The sequence below is a fragment of the Delphinus delphis genome, chromosome 18, assembly GCF_949987515.2.
Source record: "Delphinus delphis chromosome 18, mDelDel1.2, whole genome shotgun sequence".
Taxonomy (NCBI): Eukaryota; Metazoa; Chordata; class Mammalia; order Artiodactyla; family Delphinidae; genus Delphinus; species Delphinus delphis.
This window is the reverse complement of record NC_082700.1, coordinates 1115476-1141156: the sequence shown is the minus strand read 5'-3', so window position 1 is coordinate 1141156 and position 25681 is coordinate 1115476. Positions and strand designations below refer to the sequence as shown.

Sequence of the window (25681 nt, the reverse complement as noted above, 5' to 3'; positions counted from 1 at the left end):
TGCCCTCCCAGCAGTCCTTGCAGTGCTATTACCCGTGGTTGAAGGGGCCGGTGGCCGGGAGCCTCAACGAACTCTGGCGAAGCGGGTCACCTGTGGTGGCCCCAGCCTTGGGCCGCCCACACAGGGCTGCGACGTGGTTGGTTCCCGCCACCTTTCACCGCCCTGCGCTCCTGCCCAAGAGGAAGCCTGGGGGATGCAGGAGGTCAGGCTCACACGCAGTCCAGTCCAGTCCAGCGCTGGGTGCTCCGTCCGAGTTTCCTCGGGGCCTCGGGGTCCCCGGATTGGGGATGGGTGCTCAGGGCCGGGCCGGCTTGTCCAGGCTGGAGTTGGCGCCGTCTGCATCCTTGTCTGGCCCGGGCACGCAGGTGCAGCCCACGGGGATGGTGACGTACTCCTCGGTATAGACGGCGCGGCCGCCCGCGCAGGCCGGGGTCCGGCGCAGGACCACCGCGGGCACGAGCACTGGGGCGCTGCGCAGCCGCACATCCTCCTCCCCGCGCGGCCCGGTCAGGCAGCCCCGGCACAGGCAGTAGGCCTCGGGCAGGTACCTGGGGAAGCGGCCGGGGTCGTAGGAGATCCTGCAGGGAGAGGACGGGCCCTGAGGGCTTGGCTTCTGGGCCGGTGGGGCTGGGGTCACTGACTACGCGAGGGGCTGAAGCCGAGCAGCCCCTGGCCTTCACTGTATTAAAGTGAAGACGGTTGACGGCCGCCACGTTCCCTGAAAACGCTCAGACTCTGCACCAGTGCCCGCAGGAGTGGTGTACACCACACAGCCCGCGTGCTCCATGAGATGCCCCCAGCCACCCTGCTCTGGGCCCTCACCACCCCACGGGCCCAGGCTGGGCCGACCCTGGCCTCCCCGCCACTGACAGAGCCTCAAGCAGAGGCGGCTGCCAGACACTACCTGTCCAGGAGACCCTGCATCCCACTGTCCATCAGGGTCCACGTGCCCTCCCTCCCGCGTGTGGGAAAGGGGCCGAGTCACAGCAGGCGGTGGGGGGCGGGCAGGAAGGACTGGCTGCCCAGGACAGGTGGGAAGTGAAGGATGCCTTGAACTGGACCACTTCCGTGTTCCTCCAGGTCTCCCTGCTTTCTGGTCAGATGCCAAGACCCAAGTGTCGGCAGCCAGGACGATCCTGTGGCTGCTGGCTGGACCCTGCCCTCGCCTCCCTGAAACCAGGAGGTCACTGATGGAACCCAGGGCTCCTCCCTAACGTCCCCTTGTATGGGGACGCTTGCCCCACCTCATGGGATCGCCAAGACCCCAAACTCTCATTTCTGTTCATCTGCCTTCCTACTCTTGGAGCTGGGTCCTCGTGACGCTGAAGTCTGAGTCACAGCCGTGACCTGACCTCGCAAGGGACACGCATCCATACGTCCACAAGCACCACGCCCGGGAAGGCCCCCGCGCGCTGGCCCGAGGGGAGCCGAGGAAGGAAACGGGCCAAGCAAGATGTGCCCAAGCGTGCCCACCCCTGGGACCTGGGGCTCCGCGGGGAGGGCGTCGCCAGGCTTCCAGAAGCTTCTTGTCCCTCACACGCAACTTCTGTGGACTAGTGTCCCTCGGCCCTCACCGTGCAGGACTGCAGGGCACCAGCCAAGCGAAGAAGTTTCCAGATGAGAAGGACCTTCTGAGAACCAGTTAACGAAAGCGCAGAGGTGGGAAGGCACACAATGGGTGAACTGGGCAAACTGGGCCGGGAGGCAGAACCTGACCAGCTGTCAAGCGTGGGGGACTGGAGGCCGCGTCAACCGGGCCAGCTGCCCATGGCCTGTGGACAGCCTCAGGAACGGTATCTTCACGCTTGACACCAACTGCATGCCACTTACACAGCAGGAAAGAACTAAGGCAGGGTCAGGCCTGGGCCCGAGCTGGGCCCGAGGGAGGGAGGAGGCCGGTGGGGAGGGGCGGGGCGGGCCTCAGGATGCGACCAGACGGAGGGTGGTGCTTAAACTCAGGGACCACACCGCCCTGCCCCTGAGCATCCCAGAGCCCAGAGGGACATTTCTGAGTCCTTGGCCACCATGTGGATGTGGGGATGAGGTCAGGGGAGAAGTCGGGGTGACCAGGAGGATAGCAACGGGGGGCAGGGAGGCCTGGCTCTGACTCCCTTCTCACTGCTGTGCAAGGAGGGGCCCTGGAAATCTGTGCGCCAGGAGGAGGGCAGCGGGGCTGGCCTGCGAAGGCACCTGCCTGCCCCCGGGACACGGAGACCCACAGCAACCCCACCCGGCCCGCATTACCACAAGCAGGTGAAAATCTTTTATAAGCGTCTCATCGCTTTTCCCTCCGTGCTGCCTTTGGAAGAACTTTACTTTTCCAGCTTTTCCACCCCCATAATGCCTCATTCCCACCCCCTCCCGGGGCAGAGGCCCCCCCACACCCCCTGTCGGGCAGGGGCGGTCATGTCAGGAAAAACCCCAGCTCCTCGGCTTCGCCTTTAGAGGCCTCCGCGACCTGCCCCTCGCCCACATACCTTCCCAGCCGTCCGCGTGCCCGACACCCGCCCCCAGAGCGGGACGCCTGGCAGGGGCCACGGCTAAGCTTTGGCTCAAGATGAACTCTCCCCCAGACCAATCTCAACTCAGCAAAGACTTGCCATGTTTTAAGGTCCAATGCAAGTCATTATCTTCATTATCTTCCAGAGTTTTCAGATTTCCTTCGTCAGATTTAACCTCTTCTTTCCCCATATCCTCATAACACCTTGGGCCTCTCAGACAAAACTGCACATTTTCCACATCTTCCCCTGTGAGGGAAGGGTAAGGACTGTATCTGGACTCACTCTCATGCTCTAACAAGCCCACCACAGCGCCTGCATAGAGGAAGAGTTCAGTAGACGGTAAGAGGGTGGTGGTGAGTCTGGACTCCTCAGCTTCCTGTCCTCCAGACCCTTAGGTCAAGATTAGACCCTAACTTACATTGAAGGAAAAGGAATTTATAATGTCTGCAATCACATTCAACATTCATTCAACAAACACCTAAGGGCCAGTGGTGTTTCAGGCAGTAGGAATATAGATGAAATACTATAATAATCTACCATCCAAGGACTCACCCTCTCAGGGGATAAATATACAAAGAAACAAAGAGTTAAAGCAGGCCATCACAGCAGAGGAGGCTTCCTGGTAAAGTGGAACCTGGGTGGATTCATCCAGATGACGAAGGAGAAAGGGCATTTAGGGCAGAGGTCAAAGCCTAGATGTGAGGGACCACGTCAGTTATAGGAGCCGCAGCACAGGAGAAGAACCAAGAGCTGGGGCTGGAGCCATCTGGGGGGGCCTCCAGGGGGGCCTCCAGTTCCTAACAGGAATTTGGATCTGACCCTGAAGGCAAGAGGAAGGATGTTAAAGAGAAGTGACCCCGTCAGACGGAATTTTAGGTCCCTCAGACTAGAGTGGAAGCCGGTCTGGAGCCCAAGAGAGATCTTGGCTGGAGACGGAGATTTTTAAATTATTAGATATGAATAGTAGTTAAGTGAGATCATTCACATAAGTGTATAGATACCAAATAAAAGAAACTCAACAGAGGTTTCATTCCAAGAGGGAAAAAAGAGGCAGGGGAACCTAAATATTAAAAGAGCCTTGAGAAATCATCAACAAAATGAAAAGGCAACCCACTGAATGGCAGAAAGTATTTGCAAAGCATATATCTGATAAGGGGTTAATATCCAAAATACAAAGAACTCATATAACTCAATACCAGAAGAACAATCTGATTAAAAAATGGGCTCAAGACCTGAATAGACATTTTTCCAAAGAAGGCATATAAATGTCCAATAGGCACATGAAAAGATGCTCAAACATCGCTCATTATTAGAGAAACGCAAATCAAAAGCACCTCACATCTGTCAGAATAGCTATTATCAAAAAGACAAGAGGACTTCCCTGGTGGCGCAGTGGTTAAGAATCCACCTGCCAATGCAGGGGACATGGGTTCGAGCCCTGGCCCGGGAAGATCCCACATGCCGCGGAGCAACAATGCCCATGGGCCACAACTACTGAGCCTGCGCTCTAAAGCCCATGAGCCACAACTACTGAAGCCCACACACCTGGAGCCCGTGCTCTGCAACGAGAGGCCTGTGTACCACAATGAAGAGTAGCCCCTGCTCGCTGCAACTAGAGAAAGTCCGTGCGCAGCAACGAAGACACAACACGCCCCCCCCCACCCACCCACCCAAAGACAAGAAATAAGTTGGTGAAGATGAGGAGAAAAAGGAAACTCTTGTGTACTGTTGGTGGGAACATAAGTTGGTGCAGACACTGGAAAATAATATGGAGAATCCTCAAAAAAATTAAGAATAGAATTACTAAATAATACAGCAGTTTCACTGCTGGGTATTTATCCAAGGCAACAAAAACACTAACTTGAAAAGACGTATGATCACTGCATTATTATCACAGCATTATTAGAACAGCCAAGACATGGAAACAGCCTAAGTGTCCATCGACAGATGAATGGATAAAGAAGATGTGGCACATATATACAATGGGATATTACTCAGTCATAAAAGGAAACGAAATTGAGTTATCTGTAGTGAGGTGGATGGACCTAGAGTCTGTCCTACAGAGTGAAGTCAGAAAGAGAAAAACAAATACCGTATGCTAATGCATATATATGGAATCTTGAAAAACAAAGAAGGTTCTGATGAACCTAGGGGCAGGACAGGAATAAAGACGCAGACATAGAGAATGGACTTGAGGACAGGGGGAGGGGGAAGGGTACACTGGGACAAAGTGAGAGAGTGGCATGGACATATATACACTACCAAATGTAAAATAGCTAGTGGGAAGCAGCTGCATAGCACAGGGAGATCAGCTCGGTGCTTTGTGACCCCCTAGAGGGGTGGGATAGGGAGGGTGGGAGGGAGGCACAAGAGGGAGCAGATATGGGGACATGTGTATGCATATGGCTGATTCACTTTGTTATACAGCAGAAACTAACACAGCATTGTGAAGCAATTATACTCCAATAAAGACGTATAAAAAAAACAATATAGCATATTCGAGAGTTGCTAAGAGAGTACATCTTAAAATTTCTCATCATGCACAAAAGATGTATAACTCTGTGGTGACGGACGTTAACTAGATTTACTGTGATCATTTTGCCGTATATGCAGATATTGAGTCATTACATTGCACACCTGTAACTTAATAACATGTCAACTGTATCTCAATTTAAAAACCGGAGCACCTTGAGCAGAGTGATAAAAGTACTGGGGCATCGCTGACCTGGTTTACACGAGCCGACCAGGTGCAGCTAGGAGTTGAGCCCCAATTCCCAAGTGTTTCCATTTGGATGAGAAACCATATGGTTGCTTAAAAAACATATCAAACCCTTAGGGACATTGGACAAAACAATGGGAAGTGTCATAGCCACGAGAGACAAAGGACTGAGGGACTGTCACAGACTGAAGGGCCCTGAGCTGCAGAGGCTGGACCCTGGGGCAGGGAAGAGGCACGAATAGGAACCCTCTGAAGGTCACAGTTCAGAATATGGCGCCATATCCACACAGCGCCTCATCTTGGTAACTTTGCTGAGCTGTGATGCTGACATTTGGGCAGTCTGGGTAAAGGGTACAGGGATTTCCTTGTACTAATTTCACAAATTTTCCTGTTACGTTTAAATTTCAAAGCAAAGAATTAAGTAATAAAAGAAAAAACTTTAAGTTTTACAAATACGAGACAATCAAGAAAATCTAAACTGGACTATTTGAAGATATGAAGGAAGTATTCAATTTTAGGTGTGTTCAATGGTATTGTGGTTTTGTTTAACAAAGAGTCTTTACCTTTTAGAGAAACTACCAAACGTGTGTGTACACACACACACACACACACACACACACACACACAGAGTGACCGTGTGCCTCTGAACCTGTCTCAGCAGGTCAGCAGTGAGCCTCGATTTTCAAGCTTCCGCCGCGCAGCCAGGGGTCGGACACACCCGCGCATGGGACCCAGGGGAGGCCCAGGGGTGAGGTGAGGCCAGAGGGCTGGGCTCGCAGGTAGTGGGGGAGGGAGCCAGGGGAAGTGGCGCGCGCGCGTGTGTGTGTGTGTGTGTGTGTGTGTGTCTACACGCGTGTGTGCGGTGGGGCAGGGACTTGCGAAGGAATCTGCGACGTGGCAGGACCCCTGAGCCCAGAGCAGAGAGTCTGGAGTTACGGGTCCCGGAAGCCACAAGGGGCTGTGAGACGCAGACAGGTTCAGGCTGACAACAGGAAGCTCGTGCCGACGGCAGTGTAGACGGCTGTGTGGACGCAGCCATGGGACAGAATCGGGTGTGGGAGGGAGGCCCCAACCTGAGGGCGTAAAGATTCCTTTCAAACAACTGGGGTTTCTCTTTCTACACAGGTGACAGTCCCCGTGTCACGTGCTAGTTTTGTAGGTGGACCTGATGGCCGCCTGGATGTGGTGACGGGTCAGAAGCCTCATCCGACTAAAAATACCCCCCCGACTCCCGCCAGTTGGCCCGAGGGACTGAAGTTTCCACTGTCACAGGGACACCTCTGGCCAAGGCACTGTGACCATGGGACCCCTGCCCACCCCACCTGGGATGGGAACATGGATGGCTCAGCAGTCATGGCCGGCGTTTCTCTCAGGATAGAAATGTGCTCCCACGGGATGGGGTGCAACGCGTCCATCCCACCCGACACCGAGCACTGCAGGTAGGGGGCCGGCGGGGACCATGACGGGGCGTGGGGCTCAGGAGCAAAGTCCAGAAGCCTCGGGACATGGGACAGACGCAGGCCCGTCACCCCACCCCCCTGCCCTGAGATTCTGGGAAAATCCTCAGGAGTGCTTTCGGGGTAAAGAAAGCTGCCAGCAGGGATCCTTTGTCGCCCCGCAAGGACACGCGGTCGAATGGCCCCCAGCGCCCACTGCCTCAGCCTTCCCGCTTCTGCTGCCACCGTGCGCGCGCACCCAGCCAGAGGGAACATGCAGGAGCGAGGCCAGGTCCCCTCTGCAGGGACCCCACGTGTGAAGCTTGGCCGCAGGGAGCGACAGCTGGACCAGCTTAATCCAGGAACAAAGGACGTGAGGAGAAGGGATGGAAACCGAGCCCAGAGGAATGTGAGTGACGGCAGGGCCAGAAAAAGAGCCGCTCGGGCCCTGGACAGGGTAGGAAACAATTCGAGGCAGTTCCCCGAGGAGTGCAGCAGGTCACCGGCAGAGCCGCCACCGTGTTTATGCATAAACCCATCCTCCCTCTTTGCAAAACACAAATGAGTTTAATTTCATACAGCAGAGGCTGTGTGATCACTTCTTTCACAGCAATCCCAAGACCCCAGGCCCCAAAGCCAGGAAGAAGTGGGGAAAGGCCCCTCTGCCCAGAAGCAACGGATGGAACCAAGTGGCCTCAACAGTCCGGGGTCCCCAGATCCCAAGGTCAAAACAGACTTTCTTAAAGGGGTGGCCTGGAGTCAGTGTCCTGAACTTACAATTTTGGTCCAACCTGGTTACCAACCAGTGACACTGGACGAGTCATCGCCCCTGCTGGTTCTCTGCAAAGTGTATGGGATGGATTTGATGGGCGGGCTGCTTCCTCCACCTTCTTGATGGCAGGACTAATAGTGATATTTTTATCAACATTTTCTGCTTAGAAGAGACGCCTGTAATCCCCTGAGTTTCTAAGATATCAGAGACTCTCCCCGAAGTAATTTATGAAGTCAGTGCAATTCTCGTAGATTTCTCTTAGGACTTGGCAGGCGGATCCTAAAACTCGTACAGAGAGAAAAGGGCCCAGAGCAGTCTAAACAGCTGCGAGGAAGAACAGGAAGGGCTTTGCTCTACCCGCCTTCAAGACGCTGGTAACGGGAGGACATCGGGCGGCCCTCGGGGAAGCTGAGGGGGACAGTGTCTTTTCCCAAGCGCTGTTTCTCCTGGACGTGGGCAATTAAGGCAGAAACAAGGTTTCCAAACTGTGGTTTTCAGAACCGTGTGGCATGGGGCCTGTTCAACCCCGGATTCCCACACTTCCCTCCACACTCAGGAGCTCAGCCCGCTGGCTGCCAAGTGACCGCCTGGCTCGTGTCTGGGAGCCCCAGACAGAAGCCCCCCAGCACCTCCGAGGGGGTGACTGCACACAACCGGGGCACTTCCCCATCCCCCCAGCCCCCATCTCAGGACCCTCCCGCTGGACGCCCATGCCAAGGAGTCTAATTAGCCCACAAGGTCACTGCTGAGCCAGCATGGACAGCAGCGCTGCGACTGGCTTGCTCCCTGCTGGGATGCTGTCCCCTCCCCAGGGCTGTGGAGCTCAGGGGGGCGCAGGGCTGGGCCGGGCCAGGTCTAAAAGCCCCCTGGACAGTCCTGACCAGACCCGGGGGAGGCCACTGGGCCCAGGTCTGAGAGACCACAGGGCACTGAGGCAGGTCTGTGCCAACGGGTCTGACCACCTGGGGCGCAGGGACAGGAGACAGCAGCCCCCCGTGCGGCGCCGCTGGCCCTCCTGTTGCTCCGGTCGAGCCGGACGGGCTTTCACCACGGCTGCCAGTAAGCCCCGAACACGGCCCCACCCGACGAGAACCTGAGTGTGTGTCCCTGGGGAAGAGGACATGGGACCAGCTGGGAGGCAGAGGGACCTGACCGCATGGACCCTGAGGCCGTCCCCGCGGGCGCACCTGGCCCTATGCCGGCGAGGACGTCCAGGGGTCAGTGACCCTGGGCCGAGGCCACCGAGCTGCGATCCTCAGCCTGGCCTCGGACAGCCCTGACCCCAAGCCAGGGAGGCCGATGCAGACCCACTGGCTCCTCTGCCGCCAGGCTGGTCCCCGCGGAGCCTGGAAGGCCCGGCCCAGCCCCCAAGGGTCAGCCCCGCACGAGGGGCCCGAGGCCCCCAGGGGCTCAGCCCTACCACCACGGGGCCATTGGAAAAGGGTGACCTGCTGATTCCATGCAAGACCTGACCACCTGGGAGCTCAGGGAAGAGCAGAGACACTTGGAAAGAATCTGGAAGACGATTCAGGACAAAAGCCCTGCTGAGGGACAGAGAAAGGGAGCCAGGGAACGAATGAGCCAGAGCTTCTCTAGGGCCCTTTTCTCCCTCAGGGCAGATGCCACACATTCCGGGCAGCTGGGAAGAATCTCTTCAGAGGAAAAACAGAGCTCCTGCCACGGCGGCCTGGACTCTCTGTCCAGGGAAGCCGCAGAATCTGGCGTTAGAGCCACGTCCGCTGCGTCCGTCCTTGGGGCGGGCGGGCCAAGCACCTCGTGCGCGGTGTGAGGAATAATCCACACGGAACACGAGCCCAGACGCTGCGCCTCATCCTGGGAGCATTTTGGAAGGTCATTTTCCCCTTGACCGCGGGAGCCAGGCACCCACTGCCCTCCTTCAAGCCTCGTGTGTCGTTTCCACAAGACCAAGGCCAAGAGCACGCGGCAGGCGTGCTCGCCACCCAATCCTTCCACCCGCGTGAAGGACACAGACGTTTTATTCAGGGGACGACGGGATGGAATATTCACTCATCTTACGTAGAACAAGACCCAGCAGTCAGAGAAGACAACCTTCAAAGCAAAACGAACGGCCTATTTTCAGGAGAGACCGTCACCCCACGACGGCGCTCCCGACAACGCTTCTATTTCTTACTCTGGAACGCTGGTGGCCGCAGCCCAGCCCGCTGTGTGCCGAGCAGCTCAGAGAAAAAGATCGTGCAGGACGTGGACCAATTAAAGTCACTTATGCATAAAAATATTTGGGGGGAGAAATACCACCATTTCCTACCAAGCTGCTTTAAATGATGAGTTTCTCCTTCTCTACCACGGAGTCTGACGATGTCCCCTCCCGAGCCCAATGTCCTGTGCTGTCACTGGAGCCCCACCCCCAATGGCAGTCGACTGCCTCCGTCCTTTCCTCCCTCCCTGCCCTTCTTAACAGAGAGGACACGACACCTGTACTGAGAAACCCGGGAAGGCAGAAAGGCTTTGCTTCTAAATCATTAGAATAACGAAGCCCGGCGCCAGGCGTCAGTGAACTTGCCAACGGAAAACAGACAGAAGCAAGGTCTCCCCAGGTTCAAAGATGACCGGGGCCGGCGGGCGGGTGGGTTGGCCGGTGCTGCCCCCTGCCGGCCACCTCCCTGGGAGCTGCGGCTCCTGTCTGTGGGGACCTGGGCTCTCGGTGCCGGGACACAGTCTGACCGTGCACCCGGGGGGAGGGGGCGCACGAGAGAAACAAGCGGGAACATTAGAAAGGGGGCGGACCTTCTCTAACATGATGCTTCTCACCTCTGTACTTTCTCTAATTAACATTCTTTTACAATTTGAAGGACAACATAATGAAGAAAAAGCGATGTCCACAGCACCGCCTCGCACAGTGGATTGGACAACTGGGCGACACTTGTTGGGGAAGGGGCGCGGAGGCGACGCTCGGGGGTGGCGTGGCGGACTCAGGGTCGGAGGAGGGGTGAGCAGAAGCGCCCTTCCTGTTTCAGCCCTCCTGAAACCAGCGTGGCTGAATATCCACCCACCGGCTCCTGGGAACGTGTAGGTCATCGCCGCGGGCATCTCGCTGGCCCGGCCAGAGACAGTGGTGACCTTCTCCCCGCCACAAGCTGGGAGCTGTCGCTGCTGCCGCCCTGCTCCCAGAGTCCCCTGCTGAGAGTCCCGGCCACAGAGCAGAGCCAACCTGGGTTCTCCGTGCGAAGATTCCACTTTCCTGACGCTTCCTAACACCTGGCCAGCGCCCCTGCTGGTACCCCCAGTGCAGGCTCACCCGTAAAGGGCCGATGTGCCCACAAGCGGGTGGCCCCCCTGCCCCTCCCGTTAGGTCCCTCGACCTCCCTGTCCTGTTTCTTTTTCTTTCCATTTATTCCCTTGCTGCTATTGTGACCCATGGAGTTGTCTATTGCAAAATAAACGTAGGTGTAGTTGCTTAAATTCCCAGGAGGAATTTATAAAGAAAAGTAGCAAAGCCTAAAAATAAATTGTTGTGCATTATTCACATCCTAGAGAAAAGCTACCTTTAGACTAAGACCCAAAATTGAGAAATGTAAACAAGTTACGTGGAGTGCTGGTGGGCGTGTATCTTCGGGGTGTCAATGTGTGTCTTTAAACTGTAATAAACCTCAGTACTCCTACAATATGTTTCTTACTGTGTCAATGTGACTTTAAAAAACTTACTGAGCAATCACATTGATTTTATTTTTGTCGTATTTGTTTCTAAAGCTTAAGAGAAACAAACACGATGACACAAAGTAAGTGAGAAAATATTTTTATATTCTGGAGGCTGAATGTTGCTTTTCTAACAGCCCATATGTGGGGAGCACAGCCAGGGGAACCAGAGCGGTCTGGACCTGGGTCCTGGCTCTCCCCACCCAGTTCCTTGTGTCCCCAGGCTGTGGCTCCCGGGGGCTCTGACCTCCGTGAAGGCAAGTAAGGCCTCTGCCGGGAGCCCACAACTGGCGAGAGCAAACAGTTCCCTTGGAGCCAAGACTCTTGGGAAATCGACGGCTGTCGTGACCCGCTGAAGCTCGGTTTCTTTAGTGTCTGCTCTTTCCTCGCGGTTGGTAAATTTCCCTTCTTTCCACTTTAAAGTTAAGATGTTTCGGCCCCTTTCTTGGAGCTTGGCCATGATGGTGGAGCAGGAAGACCCCCAAGCTCACCAAAATGACAAATATTTACAGAGCAACTACCAATAAAAAAAAGACCAGAAACTACCAGAAAAGATGTTCTACAACTAAAGATATAAAGAAGGAAGCACAATGAGATGGAGACGGGTAGTAGTGGCAGAGCGTATACATAGGAGCATGATACTGTGCATAGAAAATCCTAAAGACACTACCAGAAAACTACTAGACTCTTCAATGAATTTGGTGAAGTTCCAGGATACAAAATTAATACACAGAAATCTGTTGCATTCCTATATACTAACAATAAAATATCAGAAACAGAAATTAAGGAAACAATCCCATCTACCATTGCATCAAAAAGAATAAAATACCTAGGAATAAATCTACCTAAGGAGGCAAAAGACCTGTAGTCTGAAAACTATAAGATGCTGATGAAAGAAAGTGTAGTGACACAAACAGGTGGAGAGATATGTTCTTGGATTGGAAGAATCAATATTGTTCAAGTGACCATACTACCCAAAGCAATCCACAGATTCAACGGAATCCCTATCAAATTACCAATGGCATTTTTCATAGAACTAGAACAAAAAAATTTTAATTCATATGGAAACACAAAAGATCCTGAAGAGCCAAAGCAATCTTAAGAAAGAACAACAGAGCTGGAGGAATCAGGCGCCCTGACTTCAGACTATACTACAAAGCCACAGTAACCAAAGCAGTATGGTACTGGCAAAAAAAAAAAACAGAAATATAGCTCAATGGAACAGGATAGAAAACCCAGAAATAAACCCACGCATCTATGGCCAATCTACCACAAAGGAGGCAAGAATGTACAATGGCGAAAAGACAGTCTCTTCAATAAGGGGTGCTGGGAAAACTGGACAGCTACATGTAAAAGGATGAAATTAGAACATTCTCTAACACCATACACAAAAATAAACTCAAAATGGATTAAAGACCCAAATGTAAGACTGGATACTATAAAACTCTTACAGAAAAACACAGGCAGAACACTCTTTGACATAAATCTCAGCAATGTCTTTTTGAATCCACCTCCTAGAGAAATGGAAATAAAAACAGAAATAAACAAATGGGACCTAATTAAACTTAAAAGCTTTGCACAGCAAAAGAAACCATAAACAAAATGAAAAGACAACCCACAGAATGGGAGAAAATATTTGCAAATGATGCAACCAACAAGGGATTAATCTCCAAAATATACAACACTGTAGCTCAATATCAAAAAAACCAAGGAATCCAATCAAAAAATGAGAAGACCTAAATAGACATTTCTCCAAAGAAGACATACAGGTGGCCAAAAAGCACATAAAAAGATGCTCAACATGACTAATTATTAGAGAAATGCAAATCAAAACTACAATGAGGTTTCACCTCACACCAGTCAGAATGGCGATCATCCAAAAGTCTACGAACAACAAATGCGGGACTTCCCTGGTGGTCCAGTGGTAAAGAATCTGTCCTGCAATGCAGGGAACATGGGTTCAATCCCTGGTCGGGGAACTAAGATCCCATATGCCATGGGGCAACTAAGCCCGTGCGCCACAACTACTGAGCATGCATGCCTCAACTCAAGAGCCCTCATGCCACAAACTACAGAGCCCACGTACTCTGGAACCTGCGCACCACAACTAGAGAAGAGAAAACTCACACACTACAACTAGAGAGAAGGCTGTGCGCCACTAGAGAGTAGCTCACACACTGCGAGGAAAGATCACGCATGCCGCAACGAAGACCCGATGCAGCCAAAAATAAAAACTAATTTTTTAAAAAGAATTAAAAAAAAGAACTATAAATGCCAGAGTGTGTGTGGAGAAAAGGGAACGCTCCTACACCATTGGTGGGAATGTAAATTGGTGCAGCCACTATGGAAAACAGTATGGAGGTTCCTTAAAAAACTAAAAACAGAGCTACCATATGCTCCCACAATCCCACTCCTGGGCATATATCCAGAAGAAAACATAATTCAAAAAGATACATGCGAACTTACCTGGTGGCGCAGTGGTTAAGAATCCACCTGCCAATGCAGGGGACACGGGTTTGAGCCCTGGTCCGAGAAGATCCCACATGCTGCGGAGCAACTAAGCCTGTGCGCCACAACTACTGAGTCTGCACGCCTAGAGCCCGTGCTCTGCAACAAGAGAAGCCACCGCAATGAGAAGCCTGTGCACTGCAGTGAAGAGTAGCCCCGGCTCACCACAACTAGAGAAAGCCCGCACATAGCAATGAAGAGCCAATGCAGCCAAAAAATAAATAAATAAAATAAAATTTTTTTAAAAAGGTCTACAAACAGTAAATGCTGGAGAGTGTATGGAGAAAAGGGAACGCTCCTACACCATTGGTGGGAATGTAAATTAGTGCAGCCACTATGGAAAACAGTATGGAGGTTCCTCAGAAAGCTAAAAATAGAGTTACCATATGATCCTGCAATCCCTCTCCTGGGCACATAACTGAAAAAGATGAAAACTCTAGGGACTTGCCTGGTGGCACAGTGGATAAGACTCCGCACTCTCAATGCAGGGGGCCCGGGTTTGATCCCTGGTCAGGGGACTAGATCCCACATGCATGCTACAACTGAGAGTTCACATGCCACAACTAAGGAGCCCTCCTGCCACAACTAAGGAGATCGCAAGCCACAACTAAGGAGCTGATGAGCTGCAACTAAGGAGCCTGACTGCCGCAACTAAGACCAGGTGCAACCAAATAGATAAACATTTTTTTAAAAAGATGAGAACCCTAATTCTAAAAGATACATGCACCCCAGTGTTCACAGAAGCACTATTCTAAATACCCAAGACATGGAAGCAACACAGATGTCCATCAACAGATAAATGGATCAAGAAGGTGTGATATAGGGGCTTCCCTGGTGGCGCAGTGGTTGAGAGTCCGCCTGCCGATGCAGGGGACGCGGGTTCGTGCCCTGGTCTGGGAAGATCCCACATGCCACAGAGCAGTTGGGCCCGTGAGCCATGGCCGCTGAGCCTGCGCGTCCGGAGCCTGTGCTCTGCAACGGGAGAGGCCACAACAGTGAGAGACCCGCGTACCACAAAAAAAAAAAAAAAAAAAGGTGTGATATATATACACAATAGAATATCAGCCATAAAAGAATGAAATAATGCCATTTGCAGCAACATGGATGGACCTAGAGATAATCATACTAAGTGAAGTCAGAAAGAGAAAGACAAATATCATACGATATCACTTATATGTGGAATCTAAAATATGGTAGAAATGAACTTATTTACAAAACAGAAACAGACTCACAGACATAGAAAACAAACTTGTGGTTACCAAAGGGGAAGGGGAGGAGGATTAATTAGGAGTTTGGGATTAGCAGATACAAACTACAATATATAAAATGGATAAACAAGGCCATACTGTATAGCACGGGGAACTATATTCAGTATCCTGTAATAAACCATGATGGAAAAGAATATGAAAAAGAATATATATACATATATGTGTGTATATACATAACTGAATCACTTTGCTCTACACCAGAAACTAACACAAAATTGTAAATAAGCTATGGTTCAATTTAAAAAAAAATTTTTTTTAAACCAGTTCTAAGAGGGAAGTTTACAGCGATACACACTCAGGAAAAAAGAAAAATCTCAGATAAATAACCTAACCTTACACCTAAAGGAACTAGAAAAAGAACAAACAAAACCCAAAGTTAGTAGAAGGAAAGATACCATGAAGATCAGAGCAGAAATAAATGAAATACAGACAAAACAAAACGAATAAGAAGATCAATGAAACTAAGTGCTGGTTCTTTGAAAAGATAAACAAAGTTGATAAACCTTTATCCAGACTCATCAAGAAAAAAGAGAGAGGGTCCAAATCAATAAAACCAAAAATGAGAAAGGAGAAGTTACAACTGATACCACAGAAATACAAAGGATCATAAGAGATTACTATAAACAACTGCATGCCAATAAAATGGACAACCTAGAAGAAATGTACAAATTCCTAGAAGTGTACAATCTCCCAAGACTGAACCAGGAAGAAATAGAAAATATGAACAAAGCAATTACCAGTAATCAAACTGAATCAGTAATTGGAAAAAAAAAGAAAAAAACTCCCAACAAACAGAAGTCCAGAACCAGATGGCTTCATGGGTGAATTCTACTAAACATTTAGAGAAGAGTTGAAGAGTTGATTCCTATCCTTCTAAAACTATTCCAAAAAATCAGAGAGGAAAGAATGCATCTGAACTCATGCTATGATACCAAAACCAGACAAAGATATCACACAAAATAGAAAACTACAGGCCAATATCACTGATGAACACAGATGCAAAAATCTCCAACAAGACATTAGCACATTGATTCCAACAATACATTAAAAGGACCATACACCATGATCAAGTGGGATTTATCCCAGGGATGCAAGGATTTTTCAACATCCATAAATCAATCATTGGGATACACCACACTAACAAATTGAAGAATAAAAACCATTACGATCATCTCAATAGATTCAGGAGAAGCTTTTGACAAAATTCAACATCCATTTCTGATAAAAACTCTCCAGTAGTGGGTATAGAGGAAACATACCTCAACATAACGAAGGCCATATATGATAAGCCCACAGCTAACATCACACTCAATGCTGAAAAGCTGAAAGCATTTACTCTAAGATCAGAAAGAAGACAAGGACGCCCACTCTCACCACTTTTATTCCACATAATATTGTAAGTCCTAGCCACAGCAATCAGACAAGAAATAAAAGGGATCCAAACTGGAAAAGAAGAAGTAAAACTTTCACTGTTTGTAGCTGACATGATGCTATACGTATAAAATCCTAAAGACACCACCAGAAAACTACTAGAGCTCATCAATGAATTCAGTAAAGTTGCAAGATACAAAATAAATACACAGAAATATATTGCATTTCTATACACTAACAATGAACTGGGAGAAATGGAAATTAAGGAAACAATCCCATTTACCATATCATCAAAAAGAATACTTAGGAATAAATCTAAGGAGGTAGAAGACCTGTACTCAGAGAACTATAAGACACTGATGAAAGAAACTGAAGATGACACAGATGGAAAGATACACCGTGTTAACTGACTAGAAGGATTTATACTGTCAAAATGACCAAACTACCCAAGGCAATCTACAGATTCAAAGCAATCCTTATCAAAACACTGATGACATTTTTCACAGAACTGGAACAAATAATTTTAAAATTTGAATGGAAACACAGAAGACCCTGAATAGTCAAGCCAATCTTGAGAAAGAAGAACAGAGCTGGAAGAATCACACTCCCTGAGTTCAAACTATACTACAATGCTACAGTAATCAAAATAGTATGGTACTGCCACAAAAACAGACACACAGATCACTGGAACCGAATAGAGAGCCCAGAAATAAACACACACACTTATGGGCAATTAATCTATGACAAAGGAGGCAAGAATACATAGTGGAGAAATGACAGTCTCTTCAATAAGTGGTGTTTGGAAAACTGGACAGCTACATGTAAAAGAATGAAATTAGAACATTCTCTAACAACATATACAAAAGTAAACTCACATGGATTAAAGACCTAAACGTAAGATCAGACACCATAAAAGTCCTAGAGGACGGCTTCCCTGGTGGCGCAGTGGTTGAGAGTCCGCCTGCTGATGCAGGGGACATGGGTTCGTGCCCCGGTCCGGGAAGATCCCACATGCCGCAGAGTGGCTGGGCCCGTGAGCCATGGCCACAGAGCCTGTGCTCCGCAATGGGAGAGGCCACAACAGTGAGAGGCCCGCATACAGCAAAAAAAAAAAAAAAAAAAAGTCCTAGAGGAAAACATAACCAGAACACTCTGACATAAATTGTAGCAATATTGCTTTCAATCTGTTTCCTAAGGCAAAGGAAACAAAAGCAAAAATAAACAAATTTAAAAGCTTTTGCACAGCAAAGGAAACTACTGACAAAAGACAATCTACTGAATGGAAGAAAATATTTGCAAGTGTTATGACCAATAAGGGGTTACCATCCAAAATACATAAACAGCTCATACAACACAATATCAAAAAACAAACAAAAAAAAACAATTAAAAAATGGGCAGAAGACTTGAATAGACATTTTTCCAAAGAAGATATACAGATGACCAAAAGGCACATGAAAAGATGCTCAACAATGCTGATCAGAGAAATGCAAATCAGAACCACAATGAGATATCACCTCATACCTGTCAGAATGGCTATCATCAAAAAGAACACAAATAACAAATGTTGGCAGGGATGTGGAGAAAAGGGAACCTTTGTGCACTGTTGGGAATGTAAATTGGTGCAGCCACTGTGGAGAACAGTGTGAGGATTCCTCAAGAAAAAACAAAAATAGAACTACCATATGATCCAGCAATTCCACTCCTGGGTATGTATCCAAAAAAAAAAAATGAAAACACTAATTCGAAAAGATACATGCACCCCAATGTTCACTGCAGCATTTTTTACACTAGCCAAGATATGGAAGCAACCTAAGTGTCCATCAACAGACAAATGGATAAAGAAGACGTACATACTAGCCATAGAATATTAGCCATAGAAAAAGAATGAAATCTTGCCACTTGCAGCATTGTGGATGGACCTGGAGGGTATTATGCTTAGTGAAATAATTCCGACAGAGAAAGACAAATACCATGTTGTCACTTGTATGTGGAATCCGAAAAAAGAATATAACAAAACAGAAACAGACTGACACAGAGAACAAACTAGTGGTTGGTTACCACTGGGGAGAGGGAAGGGGGAGGGGCAAATAGGGATTTGAAATTGTCGTAGTTAATACCTAACTGCATAAAAGCTGTACCAGTCACATCCCCAGTATAGGGAGAGCCTTCCCCTCACACCGTGCCAGCTCGCCTGGACGGGCACTCCCACCAAAACACCTCTCTCAGCACAGTGATTTTCTTTTTTTTTAAGAAGAGTTGGCTTTGTTTTTTCTTTTTCCTTTTGGCTGCGTTGGGTCTCTGTTGCTGCGCAGGCTTTCTCTAGTTGCGGCCAGCGGGGGCTACTCTTCATTGCAGTGGCTTCTCCTGTTGCGGAGCACGGGCTCTAGGCGCGTGGGCTTTAGTAGTTGTGACACACGGGCTTAGTTGCTCCGCGGCATGTGGATCTTCCCGGATCAGGGCTCGAACCCCTGTGCCCTGCATTGGCAGGCAGATTCTTAACCACTGCGCCACCAGGGAAGCCCCTTTAATATTTATTTAGTTGGCTGCACGGGGTCTTAGTTCCAGCACTCAGATCTTCGTTGCGGCATGCAGGATCTAGTTCCCCAACCAGGGACCGAAGCCAGGCCTCCTGCATTAAGAGCGTGGAGTCTTAACCACTGGACCGCCAGGGAAGTCCCAGTACAGTTTTGTTTTTTGTTTTCGGTACGCGGGCCTCTCACTGTTGTGGCCTCTCCCGTTGCAGAGCACAGGCTCCGGATGCGCAGGCTCAGCGGCCATGGCTCACGGGCCCAGCTGCTCCGTGGCATGTGGGATCTTCCCGGACGGGGGCATGAACCCACGTCCCCTGCATCAGCAGGTGGACTCTCAACCACTGCGCCACCAGGGAAGCCCCCCAGTACAGTTTTAATACGCCTGAGGGCGAAGTCTGTCCTCCTTTCAGAGTTGGGGTCATGTGACTTCCCTCCATGAGGACTGACCACGGCCTCTGTCTTCCTTTCATTGGGTCTTTTTTTTTTTTTTTTTTTAACTTTTATTGGAGTACAGTTGCTTTACAATGTTGCTAGTTTCCACTGTATAGCAATGTGAATCAGCTATACATATACATATATCCCTTTTGGATTTCCTTCCCATTTAGGTCACCACAGAGCACCGAGTAGAGTTCCCTACACTATACAGTAGGTTCTCATTACTTATCTGTTTTATACATAGTATCTACAGTGTGTATATGTCAACCCCAATCTCCCAATTCATCCCACCCCATCTTCCCCCCTTGGTATCCATACGCTTTGCTCGCTACATCCGTGTCTCTATTTCTGCTTTGTAAATAAGATCACCTATACCAATTCACTGGGTCTTTTTCTTGGTTTGTAGGAGCTCTTCATGAAACAAGCCCTTTGTCACATGGGTTGCAAGTTTAGCCTTGTATTTTTTTCCAATTTTGCCAAGAAGAAATGGCAGATAATTATGTAATTAAATTTATCAATCTCCTCTTTAATGACTTTGGGGGCCTGTGAGCTACAAAACAGGCCTTCTCCACTCAAGAGTATAAATATAATTGACTGCGTTTTTATGTGTGTTTGTGGTTTTACTTTTCACGTTTAAGTCTGAGTCATCGGGAACTTATTTCCATACACGAGTGAGATCCAATTGTATCCTTTCAGCTGCTTACCCAGTCCCAACGCTATTTATCAAATGATCCATCTCTCCCCTAAAGATACGGAAAGCCACCTTATACTCCAAATTTCTATTTTAAAGCCTAGCTTACCCAGCTGAAGTGGTCCTTTCCGTGGCTTTCGGGTTTGACGTGCAGTCCATTTCCCTATCCATCTTTAAGAGTTCTCTGTTTGTAGCCTTAAATAGCACTTCTGAGTCTGAGCTGACACAGCACAGGTGAGGCCACTCTTCCGCCCGCGATCCCGCCCGGCAGTAACATCTAAGCACACCGCTTAAAGAGGCTCTGGGGTGCCACGTGTATTGCTTTATCTAATCTTCCCAGAAACTCGGGAGGTTGGGGAGGTGATCCGAGGTCAAGGCGCAGGTCGGGGTCTGCCGGCAGCACCAGGCAGGGCCGGCTTCAGCGGCCAGCCACCTGCAGTCCCGGCCCGTGCCCATCCTGGAAACCATCCTTCCCGCAGAGCGTGGAGCCACTGGGCCTCCCCGTGCTGAGGGGCAACCTCACGAGGCTCGAAATGTCTGAAAAACGACGCAGGCGTAGCTCCTGGCCCAGGCCCGCGAGGGGCAAAGGCTCCCCAAGCAGAACCACGCGATGCTGGGTTCCTTCCTGACAGCTACCTGCCCAGGCCGCGCCCTGCTCCCTCCACTCTGGGGTCTTTCCTGGGGAGACACAGGCGTCAGTGCCAGCAACGTGCAAGGGCAGCTCAACTCCACCACGGGGAGCTCTCGGGCTGACAACTCCTGGTCTGCGCTCCAGCCCCGACCTCTCGCGAGACCACACCTCTGCCCGCGTGCTCTCAGGGACCGAACTCAGCAGCCCAGCACTAAATTCGTTTCCTCCAGGGAACCTGCTTCCTCGTCCTGTTGCTAAAATGCGTCCACAACCCAAGCCAGACGCGTGGCAGACGCGCCCAACAGGAGGTCCTGAGTTAACAGTTTCCCTGCTGCCTCGTGGTCCTCGTGGTCCACGGGCCAAGGCCTGGCCTGGGAGGAGAGTGTAGTCTGTTTTTCCACGATGCCACCTCGCACATCAAGGGTGTGACATGAGGCTAGAAAGAGAGGGGCGGGACAATAACCCACCCTTTGGGGCCCTGGGATTGGTGGGGAGAAAGAGGAAAAGGCGGAGACGAAGCACCAGCGTGAATGGCTGGCAGGTGTGTCCCGAGGGCACCAGCCGCTGGTGGGAAGAGCCAGCACGCGGGGCGGAGGGGGCTGGGCGCCATGGCAGGCGGGGGAGGTCTTCGCACGTCCCCGCACAGCACACCGTGGGGACTGGGACGCTGTGGGCCCCTCCGTCCCACACGGAACCATCCTCCACTAAATCCTGTCCCTTTTCCTTTAAGCAGTGCCATTCAAATTGGTCCTGGTCTCACCTCCTCCACCATCCTAGCTGCGTGTGTCCAGTATTCCCCCCTCAGGGACAGCTTCTCGAAACACGAGTGGCTGTATGGCTTCCTCGAACGAAAGAACACCCTCAAGGATAAATGTCAACCTTGCAACACTGCTAAGGGCAAACCCAGGCCTGCGCTCCCCGTCCCCCGCTCCCCCCCCGCCCCCCGCCCCGGCCTGAGCTCCTCCCTCCCTTTCCTCCGGGTCACCCCGTCCCTTTCCCGAGGCTGTGGCAGCGAAGGATCCCACTTTCTCCAGCCTGAGAGCCCCTCGGGACGGTGACACTCCGCAGCGACAGCAGGGAAAGAAGCGGACGGCCATACGTGCGCTGAAGACACTCTGACCACACTGTGCCCTGTCTGCACGCCGCTGCTTTCCTGCGAGATAACCTCTCCCCCGAGCGACCCCGGAATGACGCCCGTCCTCCAGCGTGCTCGATGCCCCTCCGTCCTCCCCCTCCCCCCGCTTAAACCACCGCACACTTAACTCCTCATGTCCAATCACGTCCCGCCTCGTCTGCTCCCAATGACCGCCACCCCCCCTCCTGTCGACCACAGGCTTGACGAGCTCGGAGGGTCGAAGGCCAGCAGCACCTGGACCAGCACAGGCGCCCGAGAAACGTCCGCAAGACCCCACGTCAGACCCCGCACAAGCCTCCTGCGCAGAGTCCTCTAACACTCAACGAAGGCTCCCCGGGCTCGGCCGCGTAGACCCCTCTTAACCACGTACCTGACAAGGTACAGGTGCTCAAGAAACTGGGGCGTCGGAAAGACCGGAAAGGTGAACGGAGAACGCGGGTCCCTCGGAGGGAGCTGCCCGGCCTCTGCGGGAAGGAGCCGCTGCAGGTCCGGCGCCCCCCGCGCCCCCCGGCGCGCCCGCTCACCTGTAGGCCCAGGGAGACACGCTGCGCAGGTTGGTGGGCGGCCGGAAGCGGCGGTCGGCGGGCCTGCCCCCGGCCGGGCAGCTGGCGTTGCGCGCCTGCTCGCGCGGGCCCAGCTGCAGCGTGTGGTGGAAGGCGCCGAGCACGCCGGCCGCCAGTCGCCCGTACAGCTGCTCCAGAAGCTCCTCGGGCCGGTCCGCGCAGCCCCGCGCCCGCGCCGGCCGCCGGCCCGCCCTCGGGGCGCCCTCCGCCCGGCCCGGCGACAGCGCCAGCAGGACGCCGGCCACCAGCGCCCAGACCTGCGGGACAGGCCGCGCTCAGCGCCGCGCGGAGGAGGGGCCCGCGCCCCGCCCCGCGCCCCCGCCCCCGGGGCCCCGCCCCGCGCCCCCCGCCCCGCGCCCCCGCCCGGAGGATGGGTGCTGACCACGCCGGCCCCCGCGCGCCCTCCCCGCCCGCGCGCCGCCCGCGGGCACCCCGGGGCCCTCCCCCGAGGCGGCCCGCTCGCCCCCCGCCGCCGCCGCCCCGAGCAGGGGTCCGCGTGGGCCGCGGGTGCGCGGTGCGCGTGTGCGTGTGCCGGCCGGGCTGCTGCGCCGCGGGCTGCGAGTGCCTATGACGGCGCCCGGGCCCCTCGGCGGCCCCCGCGTGTCCTGGGCGCGCGGGCCCCACGAGGCGGCCCGGGACGGAGGGCGGCGGCGCCCGGGGACCGAGACGCGGCCGCTGCGCCGCGCACTCACCGGCGGCCCCAGCATCGCCCCGAAGTGGCTCCGGTGGTCGCGGAGGCGCGGACACGTCCCGAACGGAGCCGCGCGGCGCTGAGCGGAAGGAGGCGCCTCGGCTGGAAGGGAAGTCGGCCGGGTCCGGCCGCCGCGAAGAGCCTCCCGGACGAAGGCGCCGCGGGAGCGGGACGGGCACCTGGAGAGGCGCGCGCGGGGCCTGGAAGCAGCTTCTTCGCCACGACTTCCTCTGAGGGACTGGAGATGGAGAGCGTTCCGAACGGGGGGCGGGGGCGCTTCTCCTTCCCCCAGACACCAGGAAGCGGTCCTTATCTGCCCCACTAGCACCTCCGAAATCCAAGCACCAAACATTCTACCCAGCTTGCACTTTTATGGCCGGAACTGGGCATCCTTGGGCGCTACAGGGTCAGGAACTCCTGCTTCGTGATGCCGGGACTGTAAGCGCGCGCAGTCATGTAAAATAAGCCTAATACTTTGTAAATAAAGAAAATATACTTACACGAGGGAATTCTATTTCAAGAACCAAAGCAAACGTGCTCGTTCGTTCATTCTGTAAATGAATGCTTAATGCTTTTTAGGTGGTGGGCTAGTGAATACGCTCATTTTACGGCAGTCATACTTGGCCAATGAAAACAAATGATTGATAACAGCTGAAAGGTTTTCGAAGGTATAGAAAATACATAATTGTTCTCTAAATGCTTTCCAGCTTTGGTATTTGACTGCCTTGTAAATCACTGGTTAAACTACATTTCAGTTATGCTGTGTAGAAAAACAACACTTGTATGCCTTGAATATTCTATAACTGAAGAGTTTAGGGATTGTTCTATTGACTGCTCAAAATCCCACAGAAATCTCCAATTTAAGCCATTTAAGCTATTTACAGCTTGGTGAGTAAACGTTTGTTTTGAGGTTACAAAACTTTTTTTCTGATTAGTAGAGAAATTGTGTTCTTTCTGGTAAAATGGGAATAAACATATCAGTACACGAACACATACTGTTTTTTTTTAAATGTGGGAGAAGTGTGGGAATCCTTTAGGAGACGGCAGTTTCATCCTTTGAAAGGTAAGGCAGTACAGCGCCACACCGCTCATTCTATATATTATTCAACAAAATATCTTCCATTGTCTGATAACATGGCAACTTCTCTCTCCTCCCCTGTTACTTGGAAACGAAGGTATTTACTTTCCAACACTTTTCATTTTATGAAAGATCATAAACTACTGAAGATGCTTGCCCACTTGATAGAACATAAAATGCATTTCTGTGATGCTAAGCAGAGTTGAGAAATTGTCTTCTCAACAGGTGCAAAACGTCTGCAGTCAATTGCCCTCAAACCTGAACATATTTATGAACGTGTGAAATAAACACGCTCTTAGTTCGGTCCAACATTAAGACGAGTGAGAAAAAGGCGACAAAACACTCAAAGGCAGCCTCGTCACGTTCCCTTGGAAGCTAACTCCTCTACAGTGTTCTCCGCAACGAGAGCCGTTCCTCTCTCAGCCCCTGGATCACTCAGTCCCCCAGTGCCAGACCGGCTGTAGCTCCCTGGCATGGGAGCCGGGGTAAGGGTGGCTACGTCCACTTACCTTCCTGGGTTACTGACGGATCCAAACCTCCTTCCCTCCTCCGAAGGTCAGGTCTCCCCACCAAGAGTTCTTTCTGTCGTCTTCGCGGGCAGCACCTGGAGGTCCCACCACGCCTGCACCTCATTCCCGCACCTTTAACACCTGTGGAGGAGCCACCCAAGACCTGGCCTCTAACTGGCTACCCCAGCTCCACCTGCTTTCCCCCAGCACGTCTCGACTCTGGAAGCCTGTGCTCCCCCACCGCAACCCCTGCGCTCATTACCGGGAGCGGCTCCCCGTCCGTCCGAGTGTGTGAGTGGCCCCCGACACCAGCACCTTCTCTCCGCACCTGTCCTGTAGCTGGCTGTCTGACCTCGTCTGCTGCCCCTGCCTTTTCACCAGCCACCCCACGCAAGTCCTAGTTTCCCTTCTCGGCTGGGGCAGAGTTGGTGGTTCGACGCGATCACCACGCCCCTGCAAATACCCTGGTCCCTTGTTCCTTTTTCGCTCTGTGACATCTGCCTGGAACAACCCCACTCTGTTCGTTCATACAGCTGGGCGTGCGCCGCATCTCAGATGGCCATTCCACACGCGGGCCTGTCACACTTTCCGAGTTACATACTTCTCCCGAGATGACTAACTTCCGTCTCCCTCCTCGGATCTCTCCTCCCCACCTCTCGCCTGGGCTCCGAACGCACGTCTGTCGCTTAGCCCTGCCGCTCGCGGCCCTCCTGACGCACAGCACACGGTCTGCTCGCTGCTTTCCCGGGGCCCTAGTGTGGCAGCACTGGCTGCCCTGACGCGACCACCTCAGAGAAAGGCAACCCCGGCCACAAACGCTGCCATCGTGTTCTCCTCTTGCTCACAACCCGCACACAGGCCACCGGTAACTCTCCCGCGCTCTCCCTCCCAAGCTCTCCCTCCCAAACGCGTGCTGGGCCGCACCGACCCTCACAGCCCCCAGGCGCCCCTCTCCCACGCAGGCCGCCCGCCCCAGCCAACCCCCTCAGGGCGGCGGGCTCGCTGCTCCCGAGGTTAGACCACGTCACGTCACGCGCCCTCCCCCAGCGAAACCTGCCAAGGGCGCCTTCGCTGTTACAGAGTGAAGCCTCAGGCGCCGCTGGGCTCCACGAGGCCCGGCCCTGCCCCGGGGGCCCGGGCCCTTCAAGCTCCCCACCGGCGCGCAA

General features: G+C 52.2%; 1 protein-coding gene across 1 annotated transcript; it reads right to left on the bottom strand.

Moving 5' to 3' along the window:
* Positions 1-27: 27 nt before the first annotated feature.
* Positions 28-24079, bottom strand: IL17D (interleukin 17D). Its single transcript, XM_059995591.1, has 3 exons — positions 22930-24079; positions 22199-22494; positions 28-578 (listed from the first exon to the last, which is right to left on the bottom strand). The coding sequence occupies exons 1-3, from the start codon at positions 23278-23280 to the stop codon at positions 296-298; spliced, it is 930 nt and encodes a 309-aa protein (XP_059851574.1). The 5' UTR covers positions 23281-24079; the 3' UTR covers positions 28-295.
* Positions 24080-25681: the final 1602 nt, after the last annotated feature.

Bases quoted from the DNA above. Each gene is read 5' to 3' on its own strand.
- IL17D (XM_059995591.1), bottom strand. From the start codon at position 23,280: ATGTTTGGTGCTTGGATTTCGGAGGTGCTAGTGGGGCAGATAAGGACC. The intron at 22,495-22,929 runs GTGAGTGCGCGG...CCTGTCCCGCAG, and splicing joins GGGCGATGCTGGGGCCGCCG to GTCTGGGCGCTGGTGGCCGG. The intron at 579-22,198 runs GTGAGCGGGCGC...CTCTCCCTGCAG, and splicing joins GTGTCTCCCTGGGCCTACAG to GATCTCCTACGACCCCGGCC.